General features: G+C 40.0%; 2 protein-coding genes across 3 annotated transcripts; both read right to left on the bottom strand.

Moving 5' to 3' along the window:
* Positions 1 to 3,545: 3,545 nt before the first annotated feature.
* Positions 3,546 to 11,259, bottom strand: LOC118738829. Of its 2 annotated transcripts, XM_036469844.1 has the most exons (6): positions 10,584 to 11,259; positions 9,396 to 10,486; positions 9,222 to 9,331; positions 8,398 to 8,530; positions 7,874 to 8,342; positions 3,546 to 7,227 (listed from the first exon to the last, which is right to left on the bottom strand). In XM_036469844.1, the coding sequence occupies exons 2-6, from the start codon at positions 10,367 to 10,369 to the stop codon at positions 3,787 to 3,789; spliced, it is 5,127 nt and encodes a 1,708-aa protein (XP_036325737.1). In that variant the 5' UTR covers positions 10,370 to 10,486; positions 10,584 to 11,259; the 3' UTR covers positions 3,546 to 3,786. The 2 variants fall into 2 exon arrangements, with proteins under 2 accessions (XP_036325737.1, XP_036325728.1); XM_036469835.1 differs by having other exon boundaries at positions 9,396 to 11,259.
* A 2,508-nt stretch (positions 11,260 to 13,767) lies between these two features.
* LOC118738787 (translocating chain-associated membrane protein 1) lies at positions 13,768 to 16,106 on the bottom strand. Its single transcript, XM_036469767.1, has one exon. The coding sequence runs from the start codon at positions 15,938 to 15,940 to the stop codon at positions 14,840 to 14,842; it is 1,101 nt and encodes a 366-aa protein (XP_036325660.1). The 5' UTR covers positions 15,941 to 16,106; the 3' UTR covers positions 13,768 to 14,839.
* Between the last annotated feature and the right edge of the window lie 385 nt (positions 16,107 to 16,491).

Here is a 16,491-nt window from a genome sequence, read left to right as displayed (position 1 = left end):
AAATCTGAGCGACATGGGGAAACCAAGTCAAGACTTGTACCTCAGTTCAGTTTCAGACCCGACTTTGCTCTACAAAATAACTAAAATAGCCATAGCAGAGCTTTCTTTCAATGTAAAAAGTAAATTTGAAAGGACCCAAGTTTAAAAAAAAAATTCTCAAACTCAAAAGCGCATACTTATATATGCACGTTATTCCCCACAAGCACCAGAATGTTCAAAATGAAAATAATTTACAAGAAAATTTTAAATAAAAAAAAATTATATCGCGAAATTTTTAAGCCCCAATAACTTTCTAAAATTCATGTAATTCATGCAAGAAATGTACTTGGTGTGCACTTAATAAATGTGTATTTATAGTATTTTTCAAATACATACTAGTGTTTTTTTTTTAACAGCAGTGGTTATTAGCTAATATATAAGGAAAAGTGATTTAAAAAAAACTTGTGAAACATACCTACACAAAACGTCGTTATGTTACACGCAAGGCGCTTACGTAATTTGTATAAATTACAATTTTTTGTATGCATGCAAAATCTGCATACACAAATACATATACGTATTTTTACTTAAACTAGAGCTAGACATTCTATTAAAAGTCGATATTAAAATTGAAAAAAAAAATTTAATTTTCAATTTTATCGTAAAAGCTCACATTTTGCTTTACATTGTATGCTAGTAATAAATTTTGATCATAAGGGGCGGTCTGAATTTCAAATTCCATTTTTTCTTGTCGAATTTAAAAAAAAAAATGTTAATTTTTGTATCAAATTCTTTAATGCATGTTTGCTTGTGTTGTTGATTTTTGGTTTCAGCAGTGAACGCATGAGCTTTTAGCTTCATTTGTTGAATGTATATATAATTTTGAAAATCTACATAAATTGCTAGCTACATATTCGTTTATAAAGAGGATTTATATATTCAAGAATTGATTTAAACAACTTTTTCAAGAAATTTAAAATTTACTGCATACTACGCCGCAAGTGCGTGTGTATAAAATTTAATTTTGCTATCATCAACTTTATAATTATCAATTCGTTTTAATTCAAAATCACCGACCGCTGAGAGTATGGCGTGATAAGGCAATCGCTTAAATGAAACCCTTAATGCGTTCGATTTCTTGCTTTTCTCAGCGTACATATATATGTATGTATAATTAATGGTAATTTGTTTTGTTTTATGAAAATGCAGCGCTGCACTCGACGATTGTTTTGTTTTTTTTTTTTATAAGCAAAAATATTGAAAATTTTCGAGTTGAATAACGGTTTTTCTATAAATTACAAGTTTAAGAAAAGCCTTAACGAATTTCGCAGCCCTCATTTTTATTGTATACAAAATTTTCTTACAGCTTTTGTATCTTTCAATACATTACGGACATACATTTGATTATTGAAATATGTATATACATATGTATATATGTATGTATGTATATCTTTAACACTTTTTAATTAGTTATTACAAACTAGATCCAATCAATATATTATACACTTACTATAAATACAAGTTACAACAATTAACAAACAATTTAATCATCTTTAAAAAACAGCGATACATATATAAAAAAAAATAAAATTAAAATTTAAATCAGCTTAAAAACTGAAAACTGCAAAATAGGAAATGAAAAGTGTTGCCATTCGAACTACGATCATGTGTAGAATATTAAGACCACCAATATGCAATATAAGGATAAAAATTTAAATTAAAATTTGTTTCATGTAATAGATAGTTATAGTCTCTTTAAATAGGAATTATTTTTATTGTTTATTTTTTAAGCTTCCCGTTACACAATAACTTTGACAGCGCATAAAAAATAAATAAAACAACATAGCGCTGCACACTTCGTATTGAGACAATATCGTTCATTATCTCCACAAATATGTACATGCAAGCCAAGGGGCGCATAATTTTAACCTGACTTGAAAATTTTTCAGGCTCAAAAAGAAGTGTACGCCGACAGGAAAAATGTGTAAATATAATAACTTTGTAGCAATAAATTTAATTAAAATTATTTGTTGTTGGCTGATTGATAAAAAAAGGCTTTTAGTATTAAGTTGTCGTTTTCACATGTGTGGTTTAGGCAATGAGTAATGGAGCAGTCAATATTCAAAGTGCCTTTGCTGTGGTCTTAATATTTTCAACATAACTGTACTAGTAATATGAAAGACTGCACTAATTTTGCATGCGGCAGCGGTTGAAGAGAAAGTTTTGTTGGCTAACGAGTGCTAAACGTACATACATACATATTTGCCTATAATGTTTTACCAAAATGCATTGCAGGGTTAAAATACTGATTTCATATATTTTAAAGGCAATGAGCGCTCGAGCTAAAAGGTAAAAAAAAAGTTCAAAACGAAACAAATAACCGGTCTCAGGCTTCTTTCTGCGTTTTTTTTTTTCAAGTGCCAAGCTCTGGAAGCCCTTAGGGGGACATTTTTTAGAAGAATATATTTTGATGTGACCGATTTGCCATCCCAGACCACCATTACACTCAACACCTACCATTGAGGAGAAGGAAGCTCCAACGAAGTCGAACAAAACCGGCAAACAATCGAGGCAAAATCGCACAAATGCGTTCCGTGCAAAGAAGAATAAAGAAACGCGACTCGAAAATCATGGCTGGCGTTCTTCGACGTTTGTAGATTACTGATCCTACAACTATCAATAAAGAGGAAATAGGAGAAGAAGAGCAACACCCAGTTATAAGTGCCTGTAACGTTCAGACATCTTCCGGATGTAGTCGATCGCACTTGGGATTTTCTGCCAGGCCCACGACCACCGCTAGGACGACATCAAATTGAGTTGCAACACCAAAATAATTTAAGACAGGGATCCAAATGGTCTTAGTAACCAGGCACCCTGTTTTTTAATAGTTTATAAATTAATTTATAAGCAATGGCAAAAATAAATAAATAAATAAATATTTTGATGGGAACAGTGTGCCATTTTTGTTTTAATCAAAATTTTGTAGGTGTATTAAGAATTAAATGGAAGATATTTACACCTTATTTTGATGCTGATAAAATTTTCTTCCAGACGGAACTCTTAAAATAGGGACTTGTGTCAAACACTATTTTAAGTTCACATAAATCACTGCAAAACAAGTTCAGCGATTGGGTATTATTTACCGACTTCAAAAAAAAGTAGGAGGTTATCAGTTCGTCGTTTCGTTTTTTTTCATCGGAAAGGTGGTACCTCAAGGGTGGTTCCATACTAATTTTGTTTAGAAAGAAATTAACGATAATCTTAAATTTTTATTTAAATTTTCAGTTTTTTTTTTTAATTTCGGGACAAATGTTTGACAAATGTACGAAATCCTGTTAATATCGAAAGGATACTGATCAAAAGCTCTAAACGCAAAATCCGAGTTTTTAGCAAGGCATTTGGCAAAACATATTTCGTTACCTAAACGTGAAAAGTTCATTTATTTAAATCACTTAGGATAGACGAAACATCGACGCAGTTTCACATTATCGGTCATTCGGCATCAACAACTAAATTTTGAACAAAAGTGGACTTTGCACCTTTTCACCTTTAAGTAGCGATATGTATGTACGTATGTTGCTATGAATGTAGTCAAGAAACTCTTTAAAGCTTACCGACCTGCTCCAACAGCAATCCAACAACACTCGCTGATGTGACCACTTCTTCTTCATCGTTTTCTTCAGCAATCAGTCTCTGGCTTGCTACTGATCTCGACCTGCCAATCTTTATTTGCTGATAGCGGTCGTTGTTGTTGTTGCTGTTGTTGCCGCCCCTAGTAGCCAACTCCACTTCCTCTTCATGCAAATTCTACAAATTTCCCAGCAGCTCATTCGCCTCAGCCATCATTGACTCAGCGTCGGTGACAGTGTTGTTGACGACGAACGCATCAGCGGACAGGCCACAACTGTCATCAATAAGCGCATCATTGTTACCACTGAGGCCGGTGAGCGCAGCGCTTAGTCCTTCGCTAGGTGCACCAGCATCGGTCAGACTGCCAGTGTTGGCACCGCCACTGATGAGACTATCGATTGTATTTGTATTGCCATTGCTAAGAAATTCGCGTGTAAACTCGGTTGGACTGTATCGAAAGCGCGGTGTTGCCGTCGGCGTCGTTGGCATGGAGCGTGACATGTCATAGTTGTTGTTGGCGCCTCCTATTGAACCACTGCCGTTGTTGCCATATTTGAATACAGTTGTAGTGAACGTGCCTCCCATGGTGTTACCCGATGTTGTAAGCGAGGGTGAAAGATGTGCCTCCTCCTCGAAACGTCGTCGGCTACCATAAAAGTACGAAGCGAAGGGGCTCTGCTGCTGATGTGGCAGCGGAGTGGAAGGCACCGAGCGGGACATTGAGTTACCGGTACTGCCGAGCAAACACGTACCACCAACTCCGCCACCTGATATTAGCGCGGCGCTGCCAAAAGCTGTGCACGCGCTGCTGCTGTAACCCGACGAGGAGCCCGCTGATGAGCAGGTCGTTGTGGTGGCATTGCCCTGTACGTTGCTTGGAAACTTCATGCGCAAAAAATCTGCTGGGAACATTTCGGCAACGTCCAGGTTATCCAGCATTGCGGCTGTATCGGTCGCCAATAAGGCGGCTTCCTCATCCAACAATTTGACAGCCGTTGTTTGGGCGTTATTTTTGCCGGTTATGTTAGCGCCAGCTCCAGCGCTATTTTGGCTGCAACTGTTCTCAGAAAAGAGCGTCAATGAGTCGGCGAATTCGTGTGGTACTGGTGTTTGCGCCACGGATGTGCACGCTGAATAAGGTGCAGCTTGAAAACTACGACTAAAGGCCGGTGAGTGTATGCGCTGTAGTTGGGAAAGTGGCACCGACTGCGAGCGTTGCATTTCATTGAGGGGCGTAGTAAGCTCATCCAATGCCAGCTCACCATAGTCCATAGCTCTGGCCGCCGCGGCGCTGAACATATCCAAGTCAAGTGAATTTTGCTCGGCTGCCAATAGATCAGTTGCATTCACCGCTATGTTACTATTCATTGGGACATTTGACGAACGGCTGTTAGAATGTTGGCCCATGTCGCCGCTACAGAAGGGCGTGCCATAGAATTGCTGCTGCTGTTGTTGCTGCTGCAAAACTGAGGGGCTTGGTGGTGCCGAAGCAGATGTGAGCGGCATAAGCGAATTATTGCCGCCAGACATGACAAGGTTGGCGTAACTCCGGCGTCGGCGGCTGGCGCCGATCATAGGATCGCTGGAATCGTTGTCCAGTGAGTGCTGCTTGCCCAGCGCAAACGCTGGTTTGGGACGCACCCGATGCGCGCTCTGTCCAGGGCTGACGAAAAACGAACCCGCGTTACTGCCCCCGCTATTGCCACTGCCATTGCTCGAATTGAGCGTACTCGCCGGATACAGCGTAACACTGCTTCCATTGAATTTGGGATTATTTGCGCTGCTGACGATGGATTTGTTGGTATTGCTGCCGCTACTTCCCGTGTTGCTATTGGGTGATATGGGGAAGAAAATGCAATTCTTACGCGACGCCATTACTTCGGCAGCGTTCAGCGTTGTGCCACTTAAGCTGATTTTTCGTTTGTGGCTGTTGCTGTTGTTATGGTTTTTTGTTGTAAGCGCTTGTTGCATAACGCTTTTGCTGTTTTGAGAATGCAGTTGTTGCTGCTGATGTTGTTGCTGATGCTTCTGTGACATGATGGTTAGAGACGCTGAGGCCGATCCAACAGCCATGGTTTTCATTGTGGGGCATGGTTTTGGCACTGGAGAGCCAATTATCGCCGTTTGTTGTTTCCTCTGGCCGGCAGCGGCCGTGAAGCCGCTATTTGACACTTGTGTTGCACAGCCATAGCCATCTGTGGCTACCGCTTGTGCGCTCTGCTGCCTGCCAAAGCTTTTTGCTGTCTGTTGCAGCGATTTCGTTACCAAGGGCGGCACTGTTGAGGCCACAGTTGTTGGCGTGTTTGGTGCCGCCTGCGGTGTTGTAGTCGCTGCCTGCGTTGGGACTGTTGGATGCCTATTGGATTTTACAGCATCTAAGGAATTCAATTTTTCCTCAGCGTCTCTCGTCTGAAAATATTGAAGCAGTTCGGTATCTTGATCCTCTGGTTCTTCTTCTACTTCACCAGCTACAAAGTAATCGTCCAATTCGTGTTTGTCCATGTTGCAAATGCTTATGACGCGCTCACGCGGCAAACCCAGATTTGCAGGAAGATCAGCCGCATCGGCGTCGGGTAGATTATTACTCGAATTGGCGGCCGCTTCGGCTGCCAAAGCAGCGACAATTTGTTGGCGCCTAGCGCGCATTTGTAACATATTGCGTGACAAGACCTTGGGCGAAGCAGCGCTCGGCGGTTGTGATGAGCTGCCACTGCTGTCCGCCCCTAAAATAGCGCTCGATGGACTCACCGATGTGCCGCTACTGATTTGTGCAGGTGGACCCATCAAATCGCTGGGTGTGGATACTGCGTCTGGATTTCCTCCCGACGAATGACTTGTTGACATGCCAGACGTTGCAATAACTGACGTAGCAACGGCCGGCAAAGACGTTGCCGACGTAGTCACTTCCGTAGTTGCTGCGCATGTTGTAATCGTGGGCACAACAACATTACTCGATGCCGGAGTTGGTGAATTGGCCCAAAATCCTTTCGTTTGCTGCGCTTTGCGCACCTTCTTGCAGAATATATTCGGATTATATTCGTCTAAAAACTCTTCCTCTTTGATGACTGTGGCGGGCTCATGCGATGCGCTCGCTGTAACTGCGGTAGATGCAGCTGCACCGAGTTCAATGATTTTCGGCGTTAGATTCTTGACGGCTGTTGTATTAGAGGACGCACCCACTAAAGCAGTACGTACTGGCTGTCGTTGGTGTGGCGTCGGAGTTTGCGGTTGGACAACGCCGAAGGCACTGGCGGCTGGGGGCGCACGTGCCAACACTGTACGCTGCTCGGTTACCAAATTCATAGGCAACATTTGCTGCTGCTGCTGCTGTTGTTGTTGTTGCTGCAGAAAGCTCTCCGTCACTACGGCTATTTGGGGTAGCTGCGTGCCGGTCGCTGGCAAATGCTGTATGCGCTGCATTGTAGGCGACTCTAGTATTTCCTGTTTAATCTGTACCAGCTCTGTTGTTATAGTCGGCTTTACATCGACCAATTGTGCGTCCGCTGCAGAGGCCGAAGTTTGATGCTGCGTCTGCGCCTGCGATTGACTACAGCTTGACTCCGATGATGATGAGCCTTTACGCTTTTTCTTGCGACGTTTCTTGAGTGGGCCCATATCCTAAAATATAGTATTTTTAAATTTTCCAATTAACCACATACTTTTTACATTCTTAAAGGGTAATTTAACAAGTAAGAAAGTCAAAGTTCGGGCTGAGCCGAACATTAAATACCCGGCGCAAGTATTAAATATATGCTACCGCTACATGGTAAGCCGGCGTGTATCAATTTTGAGTAAATTAGCGTCCTTAAATTTCGAAATTTACCGTTATATGAAAAGCGGTCGTAATTTTAGTCCGATTTCAATAATTTTCAACGCTTTGCTTTTATGTGGCAAGCACAATAACAATACCGTGTTTGGTACAAATTGGTAGAACGGTTACCGAGATACATATGTGATCATAAGTTACCGTTATATGGGAAGTAGGCGTGGTTATTGTCCGATTTTGCCCATTTTCAATATCATCCGTCCTACAACCGAAAGAAGTACACGTACCAAGTGTCGTTAAGATATCTCAATTTTTACTCGAGTTATCGTGTGCACAGACGGACGTATGGACGGACAGACAGTCATCGCTTAATCCATTTTTCTTTTCATTCTTATCATTTATGTATACATTTGTTTATATCTATCTCGATTCATTTTGCCTGTTACAGACAACCGTTATGTGAACAAAGCACAAGTGCGCTCGGGTATAAAAACTTACCGCCATTAAACGTTTCTCTTTCGGCTCGCGCGGTGTGTATTTTTTGTGTACAGTACCACCAGTAGCTCGCGCATTTGATGTTGGCAATTCACTACCCGCACCTGTGGAGCTTTTGATGCAAGAGGCAAGTTCCTGGACACTCTCAACCTTTACATGCAAAACATTTTCAGCCCAGTTCCGTATTATTTGCCATGTTTCCATATCGCCAGCACTCGCAGTGGAGTCACCAAATGAACTGGTGCTTCCTAAAACGCCGCCAACCAAAGACGACTCATTTACTGTAGCCGTGTCTAGAAGTGGCAATTGTGGCGCATCCAATTTCGTGGTTTTACGCATAGCCGCGTAGCAATAACGCGAATGCCCACGTGTGCCTAAACGGCGTGGTCTTATACCGGGAAACACTTGTTTCATTACCTTACCAAAATCTGCTGTCGAAAGCGGTTTGATGTCAAGGCGATCGCAATATGCGCTGCAATGGAAAAATTATTTGCTTTTTAAAGTGCTACAAAACAATTGTTGCTCACATATAATCGTTATATACGTCCTGCTTTGGTATCGACACTTTGGGGTCATGTTCCAGGTGTGAGCGGACCCAGTTGATGGTGTGATTTATTTCAGAACGTGTTCCCAATGGGTTTTGCGGATGACGCAGTGGATCTATGTATGTATAAGTAGAAATGTAAGCTTTTCGTTTATTACTAAAGAAAAAAATTAAATATTTTGCAATTTTCTGTGATTATGGGTATTTGCGTCAAATATATAAAAGAGGAGGCTTGCTTGCTTCTAACACAGTTCGTGGTGGAGGAAGAAGGTTTAAAGAGTTGAATCGATTTTTTTATCCAAACAGTTAGTTTAGATGTAAAATGCCAGCGATTTTAATATAAATATATATCGTCGTTTAAAGTACAAAACCGCGTATCGTGATTCTGCAGATCCGCGTAACTGACATTGACTACCAAAAATTGGATTTGCTCACACAAGCTCTTGGCTCAATCCTTATCCATTCGTCCTGAAATATACTAGGCAGATATGCGATTGCTTTATAAAAAAGAGAACCATTTTGAAATATACGACGAATGGATAAGGTGTGCGCCAAAAGCTTGTGTGAGCAAATCCAATTTTGGCAGAACGACTATACACGGTTTTGTACTTTAAACGACGATATATATATATTTGCATTAATTGTAGATAAATCCTATGTATTGATTTATGCATTTTTTTCGCGTTGAGCCTCTTTTGAAGAGGTTGTGCGATATGGATGTACGTCCATTTTTCTGACAACAATAACTAATAAATGGAAGATATATTGCATTTAAGATATGAATGTATATAAAATGAATGTTAATACCTGTTTCGGGCGCCTCTCCGGGTAAACGCAAATAAAGCAATAATTTTTCAACGGGCTTCAGGGTTGCGACACGATCAACGATTTGTTGTATTTGCTGCTTTGCTAACTCACTAAAAAGGTATAGTAAAAATTTGTAAGGAAATATATTTTAACGGTTAATCCTCCCTTTCTTACCTTACACCCGACTCAACCACCTCTTGTATCCGACGTAAACGTTCATCATTCGGCATCCTTACTCCAATGCCTGTCAAGCGCCCATGTACTGCTGGCGCACTAGCGCTTACACTACTATTTGGCATTGCACTTATCGCATTTAATACATTCTCCGCAATTGTGCTGTTTATAGCACCGGACACAGCAGCACTACCGCAACTGCTGCTGTTGCTGCCAGCACTGGTCATTGGCACATCCGTTGCAATATGTCGTGCTTGCGCTTGCGCTTGACTTGCTAAGTTGCCTGCATTGCTGCCTCCAGTTCCCATAGCTCCACCTGATGCTACACCAACTGCGCTAACCTGTGTGTTCATTACGTTCATGATTTTGTTCAATTCTATTTGCTGTTGCAAATTTAAATGTGAGGTAAGATGCTCCAGCTGTGGTGTGACTGCAAATGGATTTGGCGTTAAAACTGACGTAGCGGCTGCTGCCACTGCAGCGGCTGCACCTGGCAGTAATGGTGGTGGCACAAAGCCACTTTGTACAGGTACACTTGGCGAAGCGGCAGCTGGCGCTGTTAGCACTGTTGTCGGGGCATGCGTTGGCGATGGTTGATGCTGTAAGTGTTGCGGTTGATGGTGAGAATGCTGGTGCGCTATTGTATGTGATAAGTTTGCTGCATCTAATGTAGACTGCTGAGTTGGTAGTGGAGGTGGGTGAAAACGTGCACCCGCATAAGCTGCTATACCGTCCGGATGTGCTGGATGTCCAAGTGCGGCACCAACACCTGCTCCAAAAATGCTGCTGTGTGCTGGCATTAACGCTGATGGATCATATAGACGCTGCTGTTGATGATGCATTGGTTGTGTGCCAGGCAATGAGCTGCTGTTGAGTTGTTTATGTTGTTGCGCGGCAATCGCAGCTGCTGCCGATGTCGTTGCTTTCGACCACTGGTTTCCATTATGACCAACATTCTTGTCTGTCATGTCCATATAAAATACTTTGTGTATTGCTCACCAATATGGCGCGTTTGCTGCTGTGATATCCAGCGTTTGGCGTAAGCGCGCGCGACAAAAATGTCGCTGCGTGCGCCGCCGTATTAATTTAAGCTGATACGAAAGTGTTAAATATATGTATGTATGTGACGAATCTCACTTTTTAACTTAACCAAAACTACAATAACAAATAAATATCATATCGTCTGACCTTCGTTGGCCGGCACTATTCAAAAACAACGACGTCGTACGTTGACTGTGATATGGAGGGCGCAATAAGCGGCCCAGTGGCAGCAGCACTCACTTCGGAGCTGATAAGGCAGAGAAGACCGACCTCCACCTCCACCCGCTACCCTATATATACACAGCACTAGCACTCAATAGCAGGAGCACAAGCACAGGTACACCGCTATGAATGTGTACTGCGTACTGCGGCTGCTGTGGGTTCTCGACCACTGTGTACTTTTTAATGGCCCTTTTCCACACTAATGTTGCTAAAGTTCCAATGCCCACGTTGCTCTGCTGCTCCACCAGCGATTAAATATGCTGTACGCTGTTTATGAGATAGCGAATAACGATGATGGTGATAATAAATGCTGCGACAGAGAAACACGATAATTAAACATTTCTTGTGTTCGATAGCACTTCCTAGACGTCACAACTCGACAATGGTTTTGCGTTGAATTTTTTTGCACTTTGCGTTAGCTCAGTAAAATCGCTTTATCACAGCATCTGTTTATTTTCTTTGCACTTGTTGCACAGTGGCAAATGAAAAAGCACTTTTTAGCTTTTATTGTGCGTTCAAATAAGAAAACTACATTTTCTTATATTCTCCAACACGAAAATTATTAACTTTTATTCTGCGCCTGAAACGCGTGTACAGTGGTTACCAGACTGGTGCGATTAATTAAAACTTAAGGTTGTGGCAATTTGGTCCCTAACCGATTCGCGGTAATGCATTTCGGTCCCAAACCGATTAGAATGACAGTAAATGAAAAAATATCAGAATAAGTCGGTATAGCAGCGCAAACAGAGGTGGGCGCGCCTAACGGTCCGGGTAACACAAACCCTGCTTCATCGATAACACGTTCTATGCATACAGATTTATGTGGGCAAAAATCGCAACATTTCTAAAGCTAACAAAACAAGCACAAAAAGACATGACATCTTTTAATATAGTTTTATTTAAAACATAGAAAAAGGATCGAAAAAATATATACACATATACATATGTACGGTGGCGAGAATGTAAATAGGAATAGAACCTTTAGCAAGTTTTGGCTACTTTGTTTGGTTTAAAAATGTTTATTATTTTTGATGCTAAAAAAAACTTATAACTTTAAATTTCAAACTTTGTCGAACATTTAAAAAAAAATCCACGAATTTTAGCAAATGTTCACCATTAAATTTTAGTATAATAAAGTACACGTTGGAAGTAGGTTGGGCTTACCGTTGATTTTTGGCAATTTTTTGTTCGCGCATTTTCTTCCATGCAAGGTATGTTCCAGAATTTACTTTTTTGTCAGGAGAACATTAGCAACACCTCTCACAAAAAAAAATTACAAAAATCAGCGGTAATTCCTAGTAATTTAAAATTAGCACTTTGAATCGAATGGTATTTTTTGTACAAAATTTTAAATTTTGACTTACATAGTCTTTCACTTTCATAAAAAAATAATAAACATTAAATAATCGAAAGGGGAATAGCCAAAGAATGCTAAAAGGTATCTTCCCTTATTTATACTTTTCATATCTATGATTTTTTTTAAAGGAATTAGTATTAATTTTAATAATTTCCTAAAATCAAGTTAGAATTGTTTCGTAAAAAAAACTTAACAAATCATTACCAAAGTTAAAAAAAAACTGTGACAAGAAAAATAGACTGCAATATAGCGACAGTTTGACAGAATAAAACATAACCAAAGATGACAGAAAGTAAAGATGCTGGCTATGTTTATGTCTCCTGTATATTCTATGTCGTTGGTGATAACGAAAGTGCTGTCATGTTTGTACGAAAAATTGTTTCCGGGTCAGAGTACAAGGATATTCTTATTAAATTAATAAAGAAAATACTGAAAAAACGGGACCTAGCCGGTACAAATAGGAAAAAGCGGGCCACTTATACGTCCCGACTACTAAAAAATATTCAGCGGGACAATTTTCTCAAAATCGGTACTGTCCCGATAAAATCGGTACGAATGGTCACCGTATATATGCATGGTGGAGTCGATAACAGCGCTTATGGCGTTTAACTCGGAGTTTGTATGCTTGTGATCGACAAAACAGGTGTTGCGGCATATTTTCAGGCGCAGTAGAAATGACGCAAGTGTTGCGCTGAGGTTTTATACGGCTAGTTTTAAAAAATTAATATTAAACGTCATGATGCGCTTAATGAAAATGTTAGATAAAGTCATCCAGCCGCAACGGCCAAATAAACGACAGAGATTACCGAGTTGAAACAGACCGACCAGACAGTACTTCAAAAGGTTAATATATGTAAAACCGGATGCGGGGCTGCTTGTTTTCATTTCCTGTCCAAAAACAAAATGATGGAACGTCGTTTTAAGTTTTTTTATTTAAAAAAATTGTATCAGCAAACATAAGCCGTCTTCGATTCGCCACTTCTCGCTCGCTATATTTGAGTTCCGGTCGCTTAAAGAAGAATTTTGTATGTGAAAGCAACAACAAAGTTAGCTACCACGGATAGACGATAGCGAGTTTGGTTGTACCTCATTGAGTTCGTACGTTTCGCCACTCGTTAACCGTTGGCGAATTGATGACGGCTATAAAATTTTAAATATCGTCGCCCGTATGGCAGAAACATGAATGTGTAAAAATTAAAATTTTGGGAAATCAAGTTTGAAAGTTTTTTGCTACTGGACTTAACTCTACATTTATGCATTGGAATTTGCAAAAGATGTAGTTTCCGTGCATACCCAATAACTCAAAACTGATAAATTTGCAGATTCATGCATAAGGGTGACGATATATGAATGTACACATATATTCCTCTTTCCAATGGTGTAACAGTAACATGTTTTGATTCCACCACGCCTCTTTCCGCCTTTACATATATTAACCAGAAGGACCCAGGCTTTTATCTGGCGAAGGGCTGTTACTGCAGCAGCACACCCACAACTCTTTTGGAGTCTGTATGTTTTTCACAACCCCCCTTAGTAACACTGGTCCTGTTTTTCGATAATTTAAAGTAAATTTTTATTGAACTTGGTAGCTTTACAGTGATATAAACATGTAAATTTAAATCAGCTGAATATTATTCATTACGAATTCACTAATGTTTTTTGTATAAAATAATCAAAAATTGAGAACAAGAAATGTTCTCTTAAATATGGAATATTTTTTCTTAAACTTTTCACATGGTATCCGTTTTACGATTTTTTTTGCGTTTTGTGCATAATTCATACAAAAATATTGAAGCCAGCTTACAATCTCTTAAAAACTACGTTATCGAATTCGACCTGAAGTTCTTTAGCGTTCGTGCATACCTGTTTCAAAAGTTGTCAGAACAATTTTTATCGTTATTTTTAAGATGTTTTTTTTTGTTTAAGATTGCATCTATACTAATTTTTATTTCTATAAATTTTTATTATAATTTTATATGTATTAACTTTGTCATGGTTCAGTGTGTGTGTATCGCAATACATGTTTGCGGAATTTGCAAGTTGAGCTTATGTCAGTCTCAAATGTCTTACTTTTAGCGGAGTGTATTTTGAATTGTAATTTTCGTAGATTTTACTCATGCATACATAACTATTTCGTTAAGTTTTAAATATTTACTTTTGTTGTTTTTTACTCTTTAAATAGGTTTTACATGTTGTGTTGGAAGAATTTCAGTGTAAATTCAAATAATTATTTAATATAGATGCTTAGTAGAAAAGGAGCAGCAGTGGCTACATTGCACTATGTTTCATAGTATATAAATTTTTTATAATTTTTTTTTTTGTTTTTCATAGAAACAAATATGTGAAAACGTTCATATAAACAGTACAAAAATAAAATGAAAATCACTAAGCTTTAATTATATTTAAAAATATGCCTCAGATGCAGCAACAGCGGCAGCGGCGGCGTTGGCGTTGGCTTGAAGAAGCTTTTGATTTTTGTTTGGATTGCTTGCACACAATCTGGCTTTGAGTTGCAATGAAATTTGGTTGTTAAGTATGTATGTAAATGCATTCATTCATCGCTTTCCCTTTTCCTACTATACACAACTCAAAACCTCAATCCGTTCATGGAAATGTGTATGTTTGTATGTGTGACTGTAGAAAACCTAAAATCCAGCACTAAAAGTGCTTATCTTCGAAAAACTCGAAATCTTAGTTGTACAATTATTTAAATGAGCTGGTAATTATGGAAAGATGCTCATCCGCATAATCGACAAACATGTTATTGTTAATGTTTTTGTTGTTGTTGGTGGACGTAGTTTGTTAGGCACTCACCATAGAATGCTTACTTGGCCTTCGCCTTCGCGGGACTGGGACTCTGATCAGCCTCTGGCAAGTCACTCTCCTTCTTCTTTTTCGCCTTTTCCTTCGCCGCCTTTGACTTCTTCGCCTGCTGTTGCTGATGTTGTTTAGCTTCACGCTTAGCTTCGCGCGTTGCGCGCAGTTCCTCAGTAATGAAGGAATATATTAGATAGCCTTGTAACACCATTAGGCCGACAAGTGCTGCATAGGCGCGTAGCACCGTTTCCGTGGCAACACCATAGTACAATGTCAGCACACCAATTACCATTGTAGCGAAGCGTACAAATACGAAAGTCACATTATTGACGAAACGTACACTGGCGAGTTTCTCATCACGATCGAAGACACCAATAAGTTGGAAAACGTGCGACACTATTTCACCTAAATAGTGCAAGGTCAACAGCACTAATGCAATGCGCTGGAAACTGAATGTATACGCCAAGCAGATGACAGAAAAACCGCAAATGGAATGAATGATTTTACTCTGTTGATCCTCTTTCTTCACCTTCTGGAAATAAAGCTCGGGAAGCATATGCAAGTAGTAAGCCAGTTGAATGATGAAGAACAGCTTATGCAGGAACGACATTGGATGGTTGGGGAATTGCTCCCACAACAGCGAAAACTTACTAAAGTAGCCATCACGCAAAATGACATTGGCACCCATGAAGAATGAAAACACGTAGAAAACAATCAATTGACCAGACTCATTAAATAGCGAAAGTTTGAATTTGGAAAGATGCAGCCTTTTCGAAACTTTATCTAATACATACTCTTGTATGATGGCGTGCATAATAATGCATGTTAGCGTATAAAAGAAGATAGCACAATAATCCTTGATGCCTGCCACGTAGCTAAATGGCTTACCGTGTGGATTTTCGCGGCTGGGCTCCTCTCCGGTCACATTGTGATGTAGCGAGATGAAGGCGCTGGCAAATGGTGATGTCGATTCATCCATTAGTGCCACAACGAATACCATGGCCACGCAGGATATAATGTCCGCATGATTTTGTATAACAAATTCATGACTAAAAATTGGTGGATTTTTACTGCTGGACTTACGTCCCATGCCTGGTTTTATCGCCATGGTGATACCACTAAACAATTGCTCGTTGTTGTACCGTACAAAGTAATTATTTGTGTTGGATTCACCCAAACGCTTCCTGGTAGTTGCTGATGTGGCTGCGACCGCTATTCTTCTTCAACAAAATTTGACATTCACTATCGTTTGACGTTTGACGATGACGTTTGACGTTGACGTTGACTAGATCGGGAGAACTATCGATAATTTTAATTTTCCATAACTATCGATGGTTTTAAGTCACTATCGATAGTTAAGTTGTTGAGAATTCCCGCCGTCACTAAGTCTGTGTTTATACACGGAAACTTTTGCCGAGGCGCTATTCCATATTCCCATTTAGGGTCGGTTGCTCAAAGCCTGGTTTGCACTAATCCCCGGTTAAACATCATTATCGACGTTACCGACACCGTGTTATATGCATGGAGTCGAAAATTGTTTGCTCAAAAGGTAATAGACAAATTTCTAGACAACCATATAAGAACCACCACCCTAGATTCATTACCGTTACACCATGGGCAACATGTATATCGGGCTGGTAGATCAAGGTACACTGCCAA

This window comes from Rhagoletis pomonella, unplaced genomic scaffold (genome assembly GCF_013731165.1).
Source record: "Rhagoletis pomonella isolate Grant_MI unplaced genomic scaffold, Rhpom_1.0 Rhpom_scaffold_00001, whole genome shotgun sequence".
Lineage (NCBI taxonomy): Eukaryota > Metazoa > Arthropoda > Insecta > Diptera > Tephritidae > Rhagoletis > Rhagoletis pomonella.
This window is presented reverse-complemented; position numbering and strand designations above follow the sequence as displayed.